The sequence below is a fragment of the Mytilus edulis genome, chromosome 7, assembly GCF_963676685.1.
Source record: "Mytilus edulis chromosome 7, xbMytEdul2.2, whole genome shotgun sequence".
In the NCBI taxonomy this organism is placed as follows: Eukaryota; Metazoa; Mollusca; class Bivalvia; order Mytilida; family Mytilidae; genus Mytilus; species Mytilus edulis.
In genome coordinates, this window is record NC_092350.1 from 2,752,605 (window position 1) to 2,770,488 (window position 17,884).

Genomic DNA, 17,884 nt, shown 5'->3' on the forward strand with positions numbered 1-17,884 from the left:
GGCATAGGTATAGTCAGGTTTTACTGACTTCTCCCTTATTTAATTTACTTTTACATTCTGTACTTTTATTTGATATTTTTCAAGTTATTTTTACACGTGTCAACCTGTTGACATTCTCATTAAGAAACTCGTAAATCATATGAATATGAACAAATTACGCAAAACAACATATGTTACAAATCGTTGTTACAAACCATGTGCATCCATATATCATTTAAATAAGATCTAAAATCTGAGAAGCTACATCATTTTCATAGCCAAAGGTTTGTTTGCATACATCGTGGTAAGTGTTCATATACTTTCTTATATATAGACATTGCATACTGTATCATATCGGGTAAAATCTAGTTGTTGTTTTAAAGTCATATACATACACTTACAACATTAATTTACACAGTGAAAGCTTGATCATTTTTTTTTTATATTAAGACGTTACTAACATTAACCTCTTTCATAACTAATACTAGGACTTTGTGAGTCTTTGTTTACTCCTTGGTTTTGATTGTTATTGTCTTTTCATACTGATTATTCACGTTTACAGTTATATGACTGTAAAACAATAATTGATAAAGAAAAAATCATATAGTGGTGCACTTCTGCTTTTGCTATGGTCCTTTGAAAGTACCCAATTTTGATGATTTTCCTATTTTTCATCAATTTTGTACCTATTTTTTGAGCCATTATCAGGGAAAAAATCACAATTCAACAATTAATCTTTTTGTCATCCTTTCAATAAGGATGAAGGGGACCAATCTGAATAAATTTGAATTAAAACAAAACTATAGATAAGTGTTAATATAAGAAAGTTTTATCATATTTTGAACCTTTTTTGTGTCAAATTTACCATGTTGTCAAATTTTGAAAGGAGTAGGTTCAGTAAGACCCCTTGTTGGCCCCAAAATATAGCAGTTTTACACAATTGTGAGAATGTAATCTTTTATCTATTTATTGGATAGTAGAATACTTCTGCTACATAAATGAGGACTGTTTTTGACAATACAATGCACGTATATCGGGTACTAGCATCATTAAGTCATGCTAAATCACTGAAATCGTCACAATTTTTAGCATTTTAGTTAAATTTTAGATGTTTTCCGTCTTAAATGAAAGTGGACTCAGTCGTGTTCATTCATTATATTGAAATATAAGTTGTATTTGATGATAAAACATAACATATATAAAGGTTGAGGATAAACACGGCTGCGGCCACATTCATCTTGACAAAAACTATCTGAAAAGTGACATTTTTTGGCATATTTAAAAGTTTTTAAATATTTAGGCTTGAATCGGAGCGTTTTAATGACTAAATCAGTTAAAATCTTTCACATAAACTAATCGAATCAGTTGAACTAGACACTTAAGTGTTTTAAAATTGTTCAAAATCTTTCGTTAGATGAACCTGAAATTTGAGACCAAAATCGGCCCTTACCGGACCTACTCCTTCGTGATTTTTCTCTGTTTAAAGTACATATTCCATATTTTTTCAACTTCTTTGTTATAAATGGTTGAAAAAATACATATTTAAGAAATTTGAAAAGAAAAAGGGATGCGGGATGTACATGTTTCTGGAAAATTCATTTTTTGTATCCCTCACCCATTTTCTCAAAAAAGAATCTAAAAGACTGACTTCATTGGAAATAAAATTTTACAAATTGATTACTCAAAAACTGTCATTGGAAATACTCAATTTTTCACAGAGTTTAGTTTGATTATAACATTTTAAAATTAATTGAAATTTTCCACTTGTATCACATATTTTAGAAATAATTATAGAACGAGATTCCTCAACGAGACTGAAACGTCAGAAGAATACATCCTTTACAGTGTTCAATTTTTGTTTGGAATCCACTGTTACAAACCCTCATTCAAACCAATACAAAATTACAGCTATAATTTCGGATATTGCAAGTCACAGACTTTTCAAGCCAGTCCGCATTGGCAAAGATGAAAAAGAGAAAAGATCTTTCCTTAATATTTCCTTTGCCAACAAAGGTATCGATGGCGACAACTTCGGCAATATCCTTCATCATAAATTACTGAGTAGTTCAATCGAAAATACCTCCTTATTTCAAAGACCAGTATGTACCAATCATTTCTTATACCTATACCAAACCTATTGCAACTAAAATTTTCAATTACAAACACGTTTTGCAGGATCTCGATATTGACGACTTCAAGTCTAAACCTCCTGATTGCACTTGTGCTAGTTCCCAATATACATATAATCCTGCTGGCCACGTTATTACCGGTGACCTCAACCTTGTTAATAACACTTCTCTACGAAATGTGTTATCGAAAGGTCTAAAATATCGTGAGCCTAAATCCATCAATTGGAAATACAACTTTAAAATTTTGATGGATTCAGCTGAGGATTATGCCAGGCAATGGGCTAAGCGCGAGAAGGAAGACGTAGACACTCTTTCCGAATGGATTAAGGCAGTGAGGTCGTTGATACAAATCAGAATTCAGAAACTGTATGTGTCTATCAATGCTCATGCTACGTCAATCTTTAACGACCCAATTGTTGCAAAACACCTATCCTACCTCCATGACAAATATGTTGTTGTCCCCGCAGATAAAGCCCCAAACAACATCGTTTTGTGAGTAAAACTCATTACATTAACTGCTTGATAAACGAATTAGGTATTGACAATTCACTCGGAAACTCAACATATATATACCCTCACGACACTTACCAAAGAGGAAATCCTGAATAATCATAGGTCTGTTCTGTGTTCCTTTGGAATTTCAACCAAAGATGAAGAACTGGATCTGCCATCACTATATTGGATACCTAAACTACAAAAGTGTCCTTACAAACAACGGTATATTGCTGGATCTTCCATGTGCTCCATGAAACCTCTTTCGAAATTACTAACATCTATTTTATCAGCAATCAAAGACGGGCTTCAACGTTTTTGTGAAACTGCCTATTCTAGAGGGGACGTGAATCAGATATTGATACTTAAAAATTCCAAAGATCTTTTAGAGTACATACAATCTAACTCTCTTTCATCTTGTAACAGTATTAAAACATTTGACTTTTCTACTATTTACATTAGTATTCCACATTTCAAGCTAAAAGACAAATTGAAAGAGTTGGTATTGCTTTGCTTCGTAAAAAAAGAATGGCCAACGTAGATACAAGTATCTTGTCTTAGGGACGGATAAATCCTACTTTGTAAAGGATCACTCTGATTCGAACAACCAATTCTCTGAAACTGATATTATCATGATGCTTGATTTCTTGATTGACAACATATTTGTTACGTTCGGAGGACGTGTTTTTCAACAGACTGTCGGCATTCCAATGGGAACAAAATGTGCCCCTCTACTTGCCGATTTGTTTCTTTATTATTATGAGGCTGACTTTATGCAGGAACTTCTTAGGAAGACAGATAAGAAGTAAGCAATATCCTTTAACTATACTTTTCGCTACATAGATGATGTTCTTTCACTAAATAATTCAAAATTTGTTGACTATTTGGAACGCATCTATACAATCGAGCTAGAGATAAAGGATACTACAGATACAGTTAAGTCGGCCTCATATCTTGACTTACATCTAGAAATTGACAATGAGGGTCAGTTGAAAACAAATCTTTACGACAAAAGAGATGATTTCAGCTTTCCAATTGTGAACTTTCCATTTCTAAGTAGAAACATTTCAGCAGCACCTGCATATGGGGTATATATCTCCCAATTGATACGATATTCCCGTGTTTGCATTTCCTATCATGATTTTCTTGATAGAGGGTTTCTGCTCACAAGGAAGCTATCAAACCAAGAGTTCCAAATGGTGAAGTTGAAATCATTCCTTCGTAAATTTTTTGGACGCCATCACGAGTTGGTTGACCGTTATGGAATAACCGTTTCACAAATGATATCGGATATTTTCCTCACGTCGTAACTACAATCCCCTTCCCTTTCATGAATGTGACCCACCGAATTAGACTATTTACCGGATTTGTTATCACATAAGCAACACGACGGGTGTCACATGTGGAGCAGGATTTGCTTACCCTTCGATAGCACCTAAGATAACCCCTAGTTTTTTGGTGGGGTTCGTGTTGTTTATTCTTTAGTTTTCTATGTTTGCCCTTTTCATTTTTAGCCATGGCGTTGTCAGTTTGTTTTAGATTGATGAGTTTGACTGTCCCTTTGGTATCTTTCGTCCCTCTTTTATAGCAAAATTTCACTTGCATACCTTTCATTCGATGCGTTCGATTATATAGTAGGGCATAGGTATAGTCGGTTTTTACTGATCACTTCCCTTTTTTTTAAATTTACTTTGAAATTCTGTACTTTTATTTGATATTTTTCAAGTTATTTTTACACCTGTCAACCTGTTGATATTCTCATTAAGAAACTCGTAAATCATATGAATATGAACAAATTACGCAAAACAACATATGTTACAAATCGTTGTTACAAACCATGTGCCTTCATATATCATTTGAATAAGATCTAAAATCTGAGACGCCACATCATTTTCATAGCCAAAGGTGTGCTTTCATACATCGTGGTAAGTGTACATATACTTTCTAATATATAGACGTTGCATACTGTATCATATCGGGTAAAATCTAGTTGTTGTTTTAAAGTCATATACATACACTTACAACATTAATTTACACAGTGAAAGCTTGGTCATTTTTTTTTTATATAAAAACGTTACTAACATTAACCTTCTTCATAACTAATACTAGAACTTTGTGAGTCTTTGTTTACTCCTTGGTTTTGATTGCTATTGCCTTTTCATACTGATTATTCACGTTTGAAATATTGACCAGGATGGCGGGGTTCTAATCATAGTTTTGTCAAATATATAAAATTTCTAAGGGTCGAATGTTGAAATATGAATAACTTAATTCTATGATGAACGTGTGTAACCAGTCTTATTCACTATCGATTTGATCATAGTTACACGGTACGTCCAAAATTCAAAGTGCAAAACATATATCTGGGTAATGCCGAATTCCACAATGCACCGAGAACGTGCTTCTTAGTAAACAACGACGGACCCAGCCGCCACTATGTCGCACCTAAGCGATTCTTGCAATTATGTTTGATAGTATGTCTTTTCATATATACATTTACCAGATTAAAACATCTGTAAATTACTGTAAACTTGGTTTGCAACATCCTTTATTTGGTTTGAATTCGAGAAACAATATATAAATTCTAATCAGAGTGTGTTTTGTCTTTAAAATATATATAACCTTGAAGGTATTGAGTATAACACATTAAGTCATATTTTTATACTGGTTCGTATTATGATTTATATTTATTTTTTTTTAAATATCAGAAAAGAGAACTATATTTGTTTCGAGATATTTGTGAATATGTTGTCAGTGATAAACAATGAAATAGAAACACAGATTTGATAGCATCCAGAAAGTATATTTTCTTAAACTTTACAGACCGGGCAGGTAAATATAAGAGCTTCAATTATACGATCTTTTTGAGCATTATGCTACAAATAGTTACCACATAATACAAACGACAAATAATTAATCAATAGCTTATTCCTTGTATGTTCGTACTAGACATATTTACTTAAGTGCTACAAACGAAAATTGTTTAATCAATTAATTACATGTATAAATGTAGATGTTCTAAATCATGTTATATAAATAATGTAAATATTATACTGTATTCCATATTAATACTGTAAATATTATACTGTATGCCATATTTATAAAATAAATATTCTACACGTTAAATAAAATATGTAAATGTTCCAGGACCATGTTTAACTGTTTGTACGCCACTCTGATTGCGCTCATCATATACCATGAGGCTGATGCAGGAAGTAAGCGACATTTTATATAGCCAGTCAGGTTTAGTTTGTAACCCGGATCAATCGATTTATGACTTTCAAACAGCGGTATACTACTGTTGCCTTTATTTATATGAATGAATAAACTGTCAAAAGGGATCACTGTAAATATAAATAACAAAATGATATTTAGATTTTTAATGGATAGAAAAAAACGGCCAAAGCTTTAAAAGAGGAACAAAAGATACCAGAGGGACAGTCAAACTAATAAATCGGAAATAATCTGACAACGCCATGGCAAAAATGAACAAGAAAAACAGACAGACAATAGTACACATACCACAACATAAAAAACTAAAGAATTAGTACCACGAACCACACCAAAAACAAGGGGTGATCTCAGGTGCTCCAGAAGGGAAAGAAGATCTTGCTCCACATGTGTCAGCCGTCGTGTTGTTCATGTTAAAACAAATCCGATAAATAGTCTGATTAGTCTAAGATGCATGCTTTTTTTTATTAGTTGTTAGTGGCTTCGAACTAGCTGTCAGATAACTGCAAGAACTCTCAGATCTGTTCCTAGTGTATTTTTGTTGTCCAGATGTACAAGTACCCGGCAACGTCCACTTGTATTTTTGTCAATCTGATGAGTTAAACCTTTTCCCACTGATTTCGTTTTAATGTTTTACTGGTATACAACTGTCCCATGTCAAGGGGAATTTGGATCCCGCTAACATGTTTTAGTCCATCTACATTATTTATGTATATGCCTGTCCAAAGTCTGGAGCCAGTAATTCAGTGGTTGTCGTTTGTTTATATGTAACATAATTGCTTTTTGTTCATTTTTTATATAAATATAGCTGTTAGTTTTCACGTTTAAATTGCTTTACATTGTCATATCGGAAACCTTTTATCGCTGAATATGCGGTATAGCCTTTGCTCATTGTTGACGGCCGTACAGTGACCTTAAGATAGTTGTTAATGTCTGTGTCATTTTGGTCTCTTGTGGACAGTTGTCTCATTGGCAATCATACCACATCTCCTTTTTTATGATTCTGTAGGTCATATTAGCTATAGGGGATTCTAGTTACGACGTTAGAAACATATCCGATATCATTTGTGAAACGGTTAGTCCATAACGGTCAACCAACTCGTGATGGCGTCCGTAAAATTTACGAAGGGATGATTTCAACTGTACCATTTGGAACTATTGGTTTAATAGCTTTCTACCGGGTGCTTTCGAAAATAAGGCTGTTCCTGCTTAAAACTACGTGATCCTAATGAATGTAACCCGATGCTCAAGTGCATTGTTGATTGTGTTGAATTCACGATATGTATGTGGTAAATATATCACACGAAAGCAAACCATAATGTTTAAGTTCATTTTCAATGCCGTTATCATTTTAATTTTGATCTAGGAATTGGACTGTCCCTTTGGTATCTTTCGCCCCTCTTTTAAAAATAATTAATGCAAAGAATTGCAGTCGAATATTTGTCAGACTAAATATATTTCAAATAATTTTCATTTAAATGCTTGTAATGGAGTTATATCATTTTGATTTATTTAAAGAATATAATGAATTTACACTATCAAATTTGAATGAAATAGTTAATCAATTTTCTTCATCTCTTTTGATTGAAAAAGATAAAGTTTAATTTAAGTATCAATTTAGAAACAATTGTATTCCCGTTATCCTTGCCACATTTAACCTAATCTTTTAATAACACATTAATTACTGTTCAAATTTCCAAAGATGCAGATGTAGAGAAATTTTAAAACAAAAGATCTTAAATTTTTAGAGCTTACTCGTCAATGTATAGCCTCACAGGGCAGATGCGGCCAAACAAAAGATTCCACTTGTGAGAGTAGTTTTGGTTCAGGATGGAAAGAGTCAGGCAAATGCTGTAACAGAAAGCCATGTTGCGTATGTAAGTATACAACCAGTCTTCGTGAACTTACATACTTTTTTGCATTTTATTGCGTAAATATAAGCTAGATCATTTAAAAGGTGAACTTAGCTATAATAAGCAGAAAAATATTTTGTCCTACTTCAATGTTCCGTCGAGTGTATTAATTTTACTAATTCTATAAAGATGCAATATATCTGTATTATATATCTAACAACTCCAGATTTAAATGATGACGAAAGGAACAAGGCCCCTCGAAAAGTGAATTATTTCATTCAGTCTAGGTGAGCGAGTTGTATAGAACAGTGGACACAGTGCATTCGGTGTTGTCTCGATATCAAAAATAGCATGACTTCAAATCCCTGCAAGGTGATAACAAACATTTCCTTCTGCAAATTTACAGGTGTCTTTCTTAAATCCTGAAACTTTGTTAAAAGTAAATTGGTTCACAAGACTGTTGTAAATATTAAGAGCATTTTTATGTAAAACAGATTTGTATTTTGGTTCATTTAATATGGGCCTTTTGTTTATCTATTGAAATAATAAAAAAAAATCGGTGTGTCTATCAATAGGATAGAAATCTCCAAAACTGTTTGAAGTGTTGACCCCTTATATCTCTGAAAGTATCACATACAGGTATTTTCAGAGGCGGATTAAGGGGGCCCGTGCCCCCGCCTTTTGGGGAAAAAAATTGGTTGCTTATATAGGGATTCATTGAAGCGTGACTAGAGCTGGTCCCCTCTTAGGTCAGTCAGTGGGCCCCCATTTATGAAAATTTTTGGATCCACCACTGATTTCTTTATTACATATTTGAATTGCTTAGATTAAAATTCATCAAAGGATCGACACGTTATCTTATGCCCTCATGCGTTTGAATTCATCATTGATACCAGAATTAGAATTTTTACTCAAGACTCGACGTTTGTCTATACAATACAATACGAGCTGCTACAAATCAATCTACTGAACATATACATGTAGATGTGTTAGACCATGCTCACACCAAACGCTATGTATAGTAAACATGTTTACATTTATACAATTAGTTTAATGTACTATTCACGTTATATTTGTTTACATCTATACACTTAGCTTTGTTTAAATACCTGTACACAAGATTTGTTCACATCTATACACCTTGTTTAATTACCTGTACATCAGATGTGTTCACATCTTTACACCTTGTTTAATTACCTGTACATAAGATTTGTTCACATCTCCACAACTTGTTTAATTACCTGTACATAAGATTTGCTCACATCTATACAACTTGTTCGAAAAGAATTCTGACAATAACCCAACTTCCAACCTCTTCATTTTTTGAAGTTAAGAGGTTGCTCCTTTATAAAAACCATTTTGATAATTTGCAGGAGTTTTAAGATATTAAATATGTCTTGATTACGTATCAGAAAACGTATTTTACATCAGCGTGCTTACAGATGAAGAAAAGGAAATGTTCTGAATGTTGAGTTGTGTGTACACTTAACCCACACAACCTCTACCTTTATTATCGACTGCATGTAGACAAAACATGAGTTAAACTATATGTTAACATTGTTATCAATGGAAGCGTACTTTTGTTTAGTTTTCGTGTGAGTTATACTAACACAACACCACCAAGTATAGGTCAATGTGAACACGGCTTTATACATTGATTCATTTAAGAAAACTCAAATACAAAAGCTTGTCTGTTTTGTACCATTGATAACTTATCAATTTTCTAGCAGTTGTAGACTTGTTGTAGAGATTTGTTAGTCCGAGAAAAATAACATATTAAATAAATTTCTAATGCACTAAATTGATTTTTATACGATACAGCCCATATATCGATATGCCTCCCCCAGTTTAGCAATTTCTTTTGACATTTGAAAACAAGACCAACGAAGGAAGAAAGAAACATTTACCATCATTAATCTATTTTGTATTTGTTGATTTTTTTTTTCTTAAACAACAGCTCAGTGTATTCCAATCGACAGTCTAAAAAATGGTTCTGTAACAGTAACAAGAAGTAATGATGGCTTAACGGCACATTTTGCATGTGATGCAGGATTTGTACTTGCTGGAAACGAATCTCTCTCATGTAAATCATCAGTATGGCATTGGGATATTCTACAATGTGGTAAGAACAATTACTAACATCTATTTCCTAAGTTCGAGACGAGGTGTGTCAGTGTGACGTCAGAACTCGTCCCATATCATAAGGTTGATATTTTTCCATCCATTGATGCACTATTTCGTTGGGCCTCTCTGCCGACAGACATCATTGGATCTAGGTAAATCGGCCCTTTTTCATTTTGTTTATCTTTGCATTTAAGTACATTTGTACGTTTCCCCATTTTTATAGTTACCCATCTAATATTCGAGCTCTTATGTCCCAAGCCCAAGTCAGAATATTCAAGGACTGCTGTTTCCTGTGATTGTTGTGTTATATGTAGCAAATAGAAAGTATCATGGATAATCTATATCAACAATATACTAGTTTTGTAACATTGATTATTGATTAAGACGTAAACACGAGATCATTTCGCCAATTAAGTGGGAAGATATTCGGATACTAAATGAGATGAACCAGAAAGACACGTCAGCGCTGCTGTACTTTATCTGGCCTTTTTAACCTTTTTAATCGAGCGTCTGATGCAAATACAAAGCTTCAAATATTGGCATTTATCATGAGTTTATGAACTTGTAATATAAGAATGGAGCCCGAACCAACGATTTTTATCTATGTGAGTAAACGGAATAACACACGGCTGTATTTAACATCATTGGAAAGGAAAGAACTAGCCTCAAAATATTGATGTCGTCGTTAAATTTGACCAAAGGTCAAAGCTAAAACTTCCAGAAAATCAGAGTGTAACGTTAAGACAGCTGGTCTCTTCGATATATACGAGTTTAAAAATAAATAAGAATTTATTAAGGATTATAACTATGGTTTCTATATTTAGGACTTATTTAACTTAAGCTTGCATGGATAAAGGCAACAGTAGTATACCGCTGTTCGAAATTCATAAATCGATTGAGCAAAAATAAAACAAATCCGGGTTACAAACTAAAGCTGAGGGAAATATAAGAGGAGAACAACGACACAACAGACACACAACATCAAAATGTAACACGCGCCGAAACGAACTATTATATAAGAATGGCGATTGTCCTTACTTGGTATAGGACATTTTGATAAAAGAAATGGTGAGTTGAACCTGGTTTTGTGGCATGCCAAACCGCCTGCTTTTATGGCGATGTTTAATATAACATTGACATGACAACATTACCTGATAGAACTTTAATACAAAAAAAAAAATGGGAGAACATATAGAACTGAGAAACACACTAATAATAGCTAACAAAAGGTGCCAGGTTTAGAATTTAATACGCCAGACGCGCGTTTCCAGCACAAGACTAACCAGTCACGCTCTGATGAAAAAAAAACTAACAAAGTTGAAGAGCATATAGGACAAAGGATCATCATTGATGACATCAAGAAAGGTGTACGAAATAATGATTTTACTTCGGAATAATACAAAAAACATAAATTTTACAAATATTCCGAAACGACGTATTCAAGAAGTGGTGTAAATCAGATGTGGATACTGAAAAATTCAAAATAGTTATTGGTGAATTTACAATCTCAATCATTAAAACATTGTACCAACATTAAAATTCAACTCTTTATGCCAATATTCCACATACTAAACTTAAAGGTCGACTGAAAGACCTCGTCAGGTTATGTTTCTTTAACAAAAAAGGCACTAGACGTTTTGAATATCTAGTTATAGGCAGGGATTCAGATTACTTTGTGGAAAATCATACAGAGTCAAGCAAAAAATACACCAAAGAGGATATCACTGCCACGTTTGACATTTTTGTTGAATTTGTAGGTTTGGTCTTCCAACAGACTATTGGAATCCCAATGGGTACCCATTGCGCTCTCCTACTTGCAGATTTGTTTTTGTATTCTTATGAAGCAGAATTTATCCAAGAGCTTGTACAGAAAGGGGAAAAGAAATTAGCGCAGTCTTTTAATTTCACCCTTCGGTATATTGATGATGCACTTTCTCTAAATAATAATAGATTCAGTGATCACTTACATTAAATATATATAAGTTAACTTGATATTAAAGATACTACCGACACAGATACATCTGTTTCATATTTAGACCTTTTTCTTAAATGACTATTGATGGTAGGTTAAATACCAAAATTTACGACAAACACGATGATTTTAATTTTCCTATAGTCAACTTTCCATTTTTGTGTAGCAACATCCAAGCGGCACGAGCATATGAAGTATATGTGTCTCAACTAAAACGTTACAATAGAGCTTGCTCAAAGTACGTTGATTTTGTTGAACGAGGAATACTGCTTTTTCAAAAGGGCTATGAATCAATCAAATTAAGGTCATCACTCAAGACATTTTACGGTCGCCATCTTGAGCTGATTGGCCATTATGACAAAAGTGGGCCAGAATTCATATATGATATTCTTCCTCAGTCATAATACCCTTCCATCATTACCGAACTGAACAAAGAAATAACACGACGGGCGACATATACGGTGCAGGAAATGGTTTCACTCCCGGGTTTTATTGGATTTCGTGTTGTTTTTTTATTTATTATTTGTAACTGTTGACGTAAATGTCTTTTGGTTTTGTGAGTCTTTTGGTTTACTCCTTGGTTTTGATTGTTATTGTCTTTTAAGAACCACAGTCATTGTGTCTGAACATAAAAACAGGAAATATTAATTTTGATATCTTTATAACTTTAGTATCACCGGCATGTCCTGACACGGTGGCCTACTTTCGTGGGTATAAGTACAAATTCGTTTGTTCAAACACCCCTTATTCTGACGCGAAGGTAAGCAATTTAATATCTTGAAATACTATTTGATCGTTTTAATCATTACATGTTTTAATTTTCTATTACTCAATTCTTTATTAATTGCAATTAATACAAATAGCAATAAATTTATGAATTTGCATAACGGTAAAATTATAAGGCTGGAAAATTAAAATCAAGCAGGAAAATTACGCTCCGTGATTTCAATGTTAACTCGTTTCTGGATATCTCTCAAAATAAATGTCCCCGTGTTATTTGTTTCACACTAAATTAGTTTTCATTAAGATATTTTGAAATCAACCATAACCAAATATCATTGAGGAATATAACAGACACATCACAGATTCTGCACGAAAAATAAACGATGATGAAAATTTTAAAACACATCTGTCATTTTTAAAATCTCGCAAAATCACTTTTTTCAACCGATGATGGACGTATTTGCAATAACAATAAACTGTTTTGAAAATTTTCCGTCAGATATGTGTTTTAATATTCTGAATCGAGTTGTTAGGTATTACTTTTATTTACGGAATTTGTGAATTTGAAGAAAAATAAGATATGGTGTCGCTAGATTTAAAATTGAGTCAACGGGGAAATAAGGAGCACAATAAACGTTTTTGAACGAATCTCCAGAGAGATATTCAAACAAAAATGAAACTGTCAGCACCAACATTTAAAAAAGATAAAAACGAGTCAGGTTAATCAGCACCAAAGTCACGTGATGTTTATTTAGTTGGATATGACTTACCAGTGTACGCTTCGTACTTTATTTTCAACAAATCCGATTCACTGACGCGTCTTTATATACATAAACGAGTATCTTGTGTATAGAATAAAAACCATAGTTGTTTTATTGTTGTAGGATATCTGCAGGTCTCAAGGTGGACATTTGACCAGTATTGAAAGTGAAGACGAAAACAATTTTATATTAGTTGTAGCTACACTAATAACAGAAATGCCCAATGCCCGGGAAAAACGTAATAAGTGTTAGCTAATGTGTCTGATTATTTTGTTCACGTATCGTTGTCAATATAATTTAATGTCATGAGACGGTCAAACAAAGGAGAGGTTTAGCTAGCTGTACCACCACTTTTACTCATACATTAGAAAATGTATCTTGTAATGACGTACAAACACAAGTAAAAATGATATTCACTGAAACTTAACTGCACAATATTAAACAGTCCTAAATATAATTACAACATGCAAATGAATACAAATAGTAAACACACTTAAAGAGTTATTTAGTATATATTGAAACAAATCAGCAAAATGTTTTATCACAGCTACATGTACCACTATAGACTCTCTCTCTGTGGTCAAGATCTGGGACGTTGCTTAGAACATCAATTGTTCTCAAATTGAAATAATCTAACCTTTTACGTGTTTAAACTTTTCATTTTTTAATATTGTATTGCATATCATTAATAACAATAATACGATGTATGGCTCACTCTATATTTTCTTCGTTAAATATTGCACTAATTGCACAGATTAATACTGATATGCCACTTCTGGAAAATCAAACACATTAAGTTCCGGTAAAACTGACCACACCTTCTATATACGCAAATTACATAACTTCTGCCACATAACATAATATTGGCCATCGTATGAAACATTAAACTCAATTGGTATTTGGGACGTTTTCAGTCAATAAATTGAACGTACATGTACGTTGTCTAACCATATCAACGCTATTGCTCCAAAACTGAGCACATAATTGCATGGACAAACTTCTGGGCAAATTCATCATATTGTCTGTGTCCTTGTGATATCACAAAATATATCTGAACTGCAGCAGACTTAATGTCTGTTCGCCTCGAAATCTAGGTTTGTTTTGCCTAACCACTTTACCTGTATGACAAACTACGTGCTTCCTGTCACATGATAGTCACCTGACGTGTAAATGCATGAGTATGGTGGAAATCAGGTTGCAATGGATACATACCTTTTTTAGCCATGCATATAAGATAGTGAACTGACTTTCATAAATAACAATTTATGAATAATAAGCAAATATTTGATAAAAGATAAAATCACAAAATAAATTTCGTCACACCTAAACCAAGTCTGAAATATGACAGTTTTTATCAATTCATTCAAATGTGTATGAGCTTTTGATTTGGAAAATAGCCTAGGGATTTTCCTTCTATGCTTTATCTCCGAGTTTGGTATTTCTGATTTTTTACATGTTCTTACACTAAGGTGTACTAGTTGTTGTCACACCGTGTGTGTATTATATGAAAATGCGTGAATCCATATAGATCCATATATATATATATATATATATATATATATATATATAACGATATAGAATATCATAAGCATTCAATTCTGATAATGATATGTGTTTGTTATCATCAAAAATACCATTTTATGTCTGTAGATTTACATTGTCATTGGGTAAATTAACGCGAATTCTAATTGCATAGTGTCAATTATAAATCGTTGAAATTGCATGCATATCGAAACTGTGCTGTTAATGAAATCATATTAATAATTTTTCAAAAGAAATGCATACAATTTGTAGCTCTGATGCTCGGTTTTGTTTTACAATTCAACACACCATATGTATTTATCATGTTGGAACTATCATTTCAAGTACAATACTGGATTGGCCTAGTATATGATGACAATGACCAGTCATTTAAGTGGGAGTCTGGTGTACCTTTTAACTACAGTGATTGGTCACCACAGCAACCTGATAAAGTAGATAGCCAAGATAATCCAGGCCCACTCGTTAAGTGTGTTGTGCTAGACTCTAAATATGCTAATAAATGGCACGACGAAAATTGTTCAGCTTATAGGAGATATATCTGCAAAACTAAGTAAGTAGCATTGCACCAACATTTAATTTGTTAAATTTTTTTAGAAATATGCGGTTTTTTTAAAAGTTGCTCAAGGACCTGTGTAATTGTCTATGTATATGGCATAGTCTACAACATAGTTGTTTCATATCTATGAATGATAATGCGATACGAACGAAAAAAGATTCGGGCATTATTCTATAATACAAGGTATACAAAGTATTAAGTTAAATTCTCGCAATTCGTGTGTTTTTTTTTTTTTTTTTAAACTGTATTAAAAGCATATGTGGATGTGTCTCTTTTCATTAAAAGAATGTAACAATTAAATATTCAAAAACCGTATCAACGAGTAATTTTATTTTCTTTAAATGCTTTAATTTTCAATTGTTATGAACGTAAACAACCGTAGTTTGGAATGTAACCAATAATGGTTTACTTTAACAAGTTGTGACGTCGACTTGGATTGAGATTTGTCTCATTGGCACCCATACCAGATTTCCGTATATCTATTGTTGTGTCTTATATGTTCGTGGCTGAATTGACGATACATCGTTATAAGGCTCTCTTTATTTTTTCATATATGTCAAAACGAGATATTAACGGTGAGATATTGCTAACATCAACAGATGAACTTATCCAAAAATGGTTTGCTACCTAAAACTAAATTCAAACATTATATATAATATTTAATATTCTTCATTTTATAGATTGACCTGAATATTGCCGGTTTTGTGAGAGCGATTTGAATTATCTGAGGGAGACATGCTATTTAATAACTTAGGAGCCAAACATGGAATATATTGCATTTCTAATAAAATATTGAGAGACTAAATACAAAACTTTTTTTGGTTTATAGTTCTTGGTGATATTTATATAATAAATTCTATCGATACATGTAGAACCGTAAAATTTGAAAGTCATGGATGAATAAATATGTTAGTATGTATGGGAAAATATAACAAGACAACAATGACCATACATATGCTAAAGAGAAGAAGCTATCCAAATTTCTGAATCAAACTCTATGTCATCACCTGGCCATTATAATGAAATAAGTTATTGTTCGTATGTTGTGATGTGAAACCATTGACCCACTACTTTTCTATGTGTGCAAGAACCAAGTCAGTAGCCTTTCAAATCAATGGTTGTCGTTAATTGCTTTATAACATTTCTTGGATTTGTTTCATTGTTTGGTAAATCAATCAGGTCGTTACTTTTCTTGTTAGTTTTTTTTTTCACATGATGTTTTCGGTCCTATATGTGCAAATTCTATTTATTTACTCTCTTATAAACTTTGTCTCATTGGCAAATATTCCTCACCTTCTTATCCAATATATGTCATGTCAGTTCATGTACCGGATGTTGATAAGTGGTATAAAGATAACCTCGAGATCTAACAGTCCAACAGCAGGGGTATCGACCCAGTGCTCATATCAAAATAACACTTTCGATACATAAATATCGTGTTCCTTATATGGTGCTTGTCAGATAAATCTCAACCAGGAACACTAAAATCATAACTGACAACTATTACTAATGTTATTTCAACTGATCGGGCAGAGCTTATGTTTTAATTTGCATAAGGACAGTCTATTTGAAGATGTGTGTGATAGGGATGATTGTCGTTATAATTTTAATTGAATCATACTCACCCATCAGTGGCACCGACGCATATATAAACGAACTGAGTGTATGATATGGGACGAATAACTGGACACTTCATTGATGAGTTTATCCCAAAACCCCTGTTTATTGATGGACTAATCTTAAATACGCGAACTTCTTAAACTCCGTCCAATGAGACAACTTTCCATAATAATAATTTAGAAAAAAAACCTATCATAAGTCAAGGTACGGTCTTCAACACGGACCCAAAGCTATAAAGTGCCTTAAACATTTTACATTAACATACGACAACCAATATGCATCATGTATATTTATATTGGGTTATGTCCTCTTGAAAATGTTGAAGTGTTTTGAATTTCGGATCAAAATTGTTCTCTAACTGCATTTTAGAATGTTCGATAATGGATTTTGTAAATGCAAAAGATAGCACATCCTCATTAATACGGAAATATTGTTAACCGTGCCCGGAAATATATAAATGATCCATATGTAAACTTGTCGCTCCTTTAAATAAACTAATTCTAAAAGGTTACCTATTAAAAACTGTAATAAGATCATTGAATATTGTTTTTATTGGTATAAATATTGATTTTGTTATCGGTAAATTAAAAGCTAACTAAATATTACTAGTATCTTATATACATATTCATGGATCTACAATATGTCGATACCTGTAACTTGGCATTGCACAATTTTTAAGGTCATGTTTTTCTCTGGCTGTTTATGACGTCTTTAGACTAACTCCATTGGATGTTGGATGTGTACGGATTGATAGTTTAGTCTTAGATGCATGATTTTTTATTAGTTGTAAGTGGCTTTGAACTAGCTGTCAGTTAACTGCGAGTACTCTCAGATCTGTTCATTGTGTCTTTTTGTGTCGGGATGTATAAGTACCCGGCCACGTCCACTTGTATTGTTGTCCA

At 32.9% G+C, this 17,884-nt stretch overlaps 1 protein-coding gene across 4 annotated transcripts; it reads left to right on the plus strand.

Moving 5' to 3' along the window:
- The first annotated feature begins 216 nt into the window (after window positions 1-216).
- On the plus strand, window positions 217-16,174 carry LOC139529731 (alpha-N-acetylgalactosamine-specific lectin-like). 4 transcript variants are annotated; one of them, XM_071325601.1, is made up of 9 exons: window positions 217-283; window positions 5,309-5,432; window positions 5,748-5,815; window positions 7,580-7,708; window positions 9,642-9,806; window positions 12,452-12,540; window positions 13,388-13,502; window positions 15,131-15,356; window positions 16,043-16,174. In XM_071325601.1, the coding sequence occupies exons 3-9, from the start codon at window positions 5,752-5,754 to the stop codon at window positions 16,050-16,052; spliced, it is 798 nt and encodes a 265-aa protein (XP_071181702.1). In that variant the 5' UTR covers window positions 217-283; window positions 5,309-5,432; window positions 5,748-5,751; the 3' UTR covers window positions 16,053-16,174. The 4 variants fall into 4 exon arrangements, with proteins under 4 accessions (XP_071181702.1, XP_071181703.1, XP_071181701.1 ...); XM_071325599.1 differs by lacking the exon at window positions 217-283 and adding an exon at window positions 4,443-4,525; XM_071325602.1 differs by lacking the exon at window positions 5,309-5,432 and having other exon boundaries at window positions 239-283.
- Window positions 16,175-17,884: the final 1,710 nt, after the last annotated feature.

Excerpts from the sequence above, each read along its gene's own strand:
- LOC139529731 (XM_071325601.1), top strand. The coding sequence starts at position 5,752 with ATGTTTAACTGTTTGTACGCCACTCTGATTGCGCTCATCATATACCAT. Across the intron at positions 9,807-12,451 it reads TTGGGATATTCTACAATGTG|TATCACCGGCATGTCCTGAC; the intron begins GTAAGAACAATT and ends TTATAACTTTAG. Across the intron at positions 13,503-15,130 it reads GCCCAATGCCCGGGAAAAAC|TACAATACTGGATTGGCCTA; the intron begins GTAATAAGTGTT and ends TATCATTTCAAG.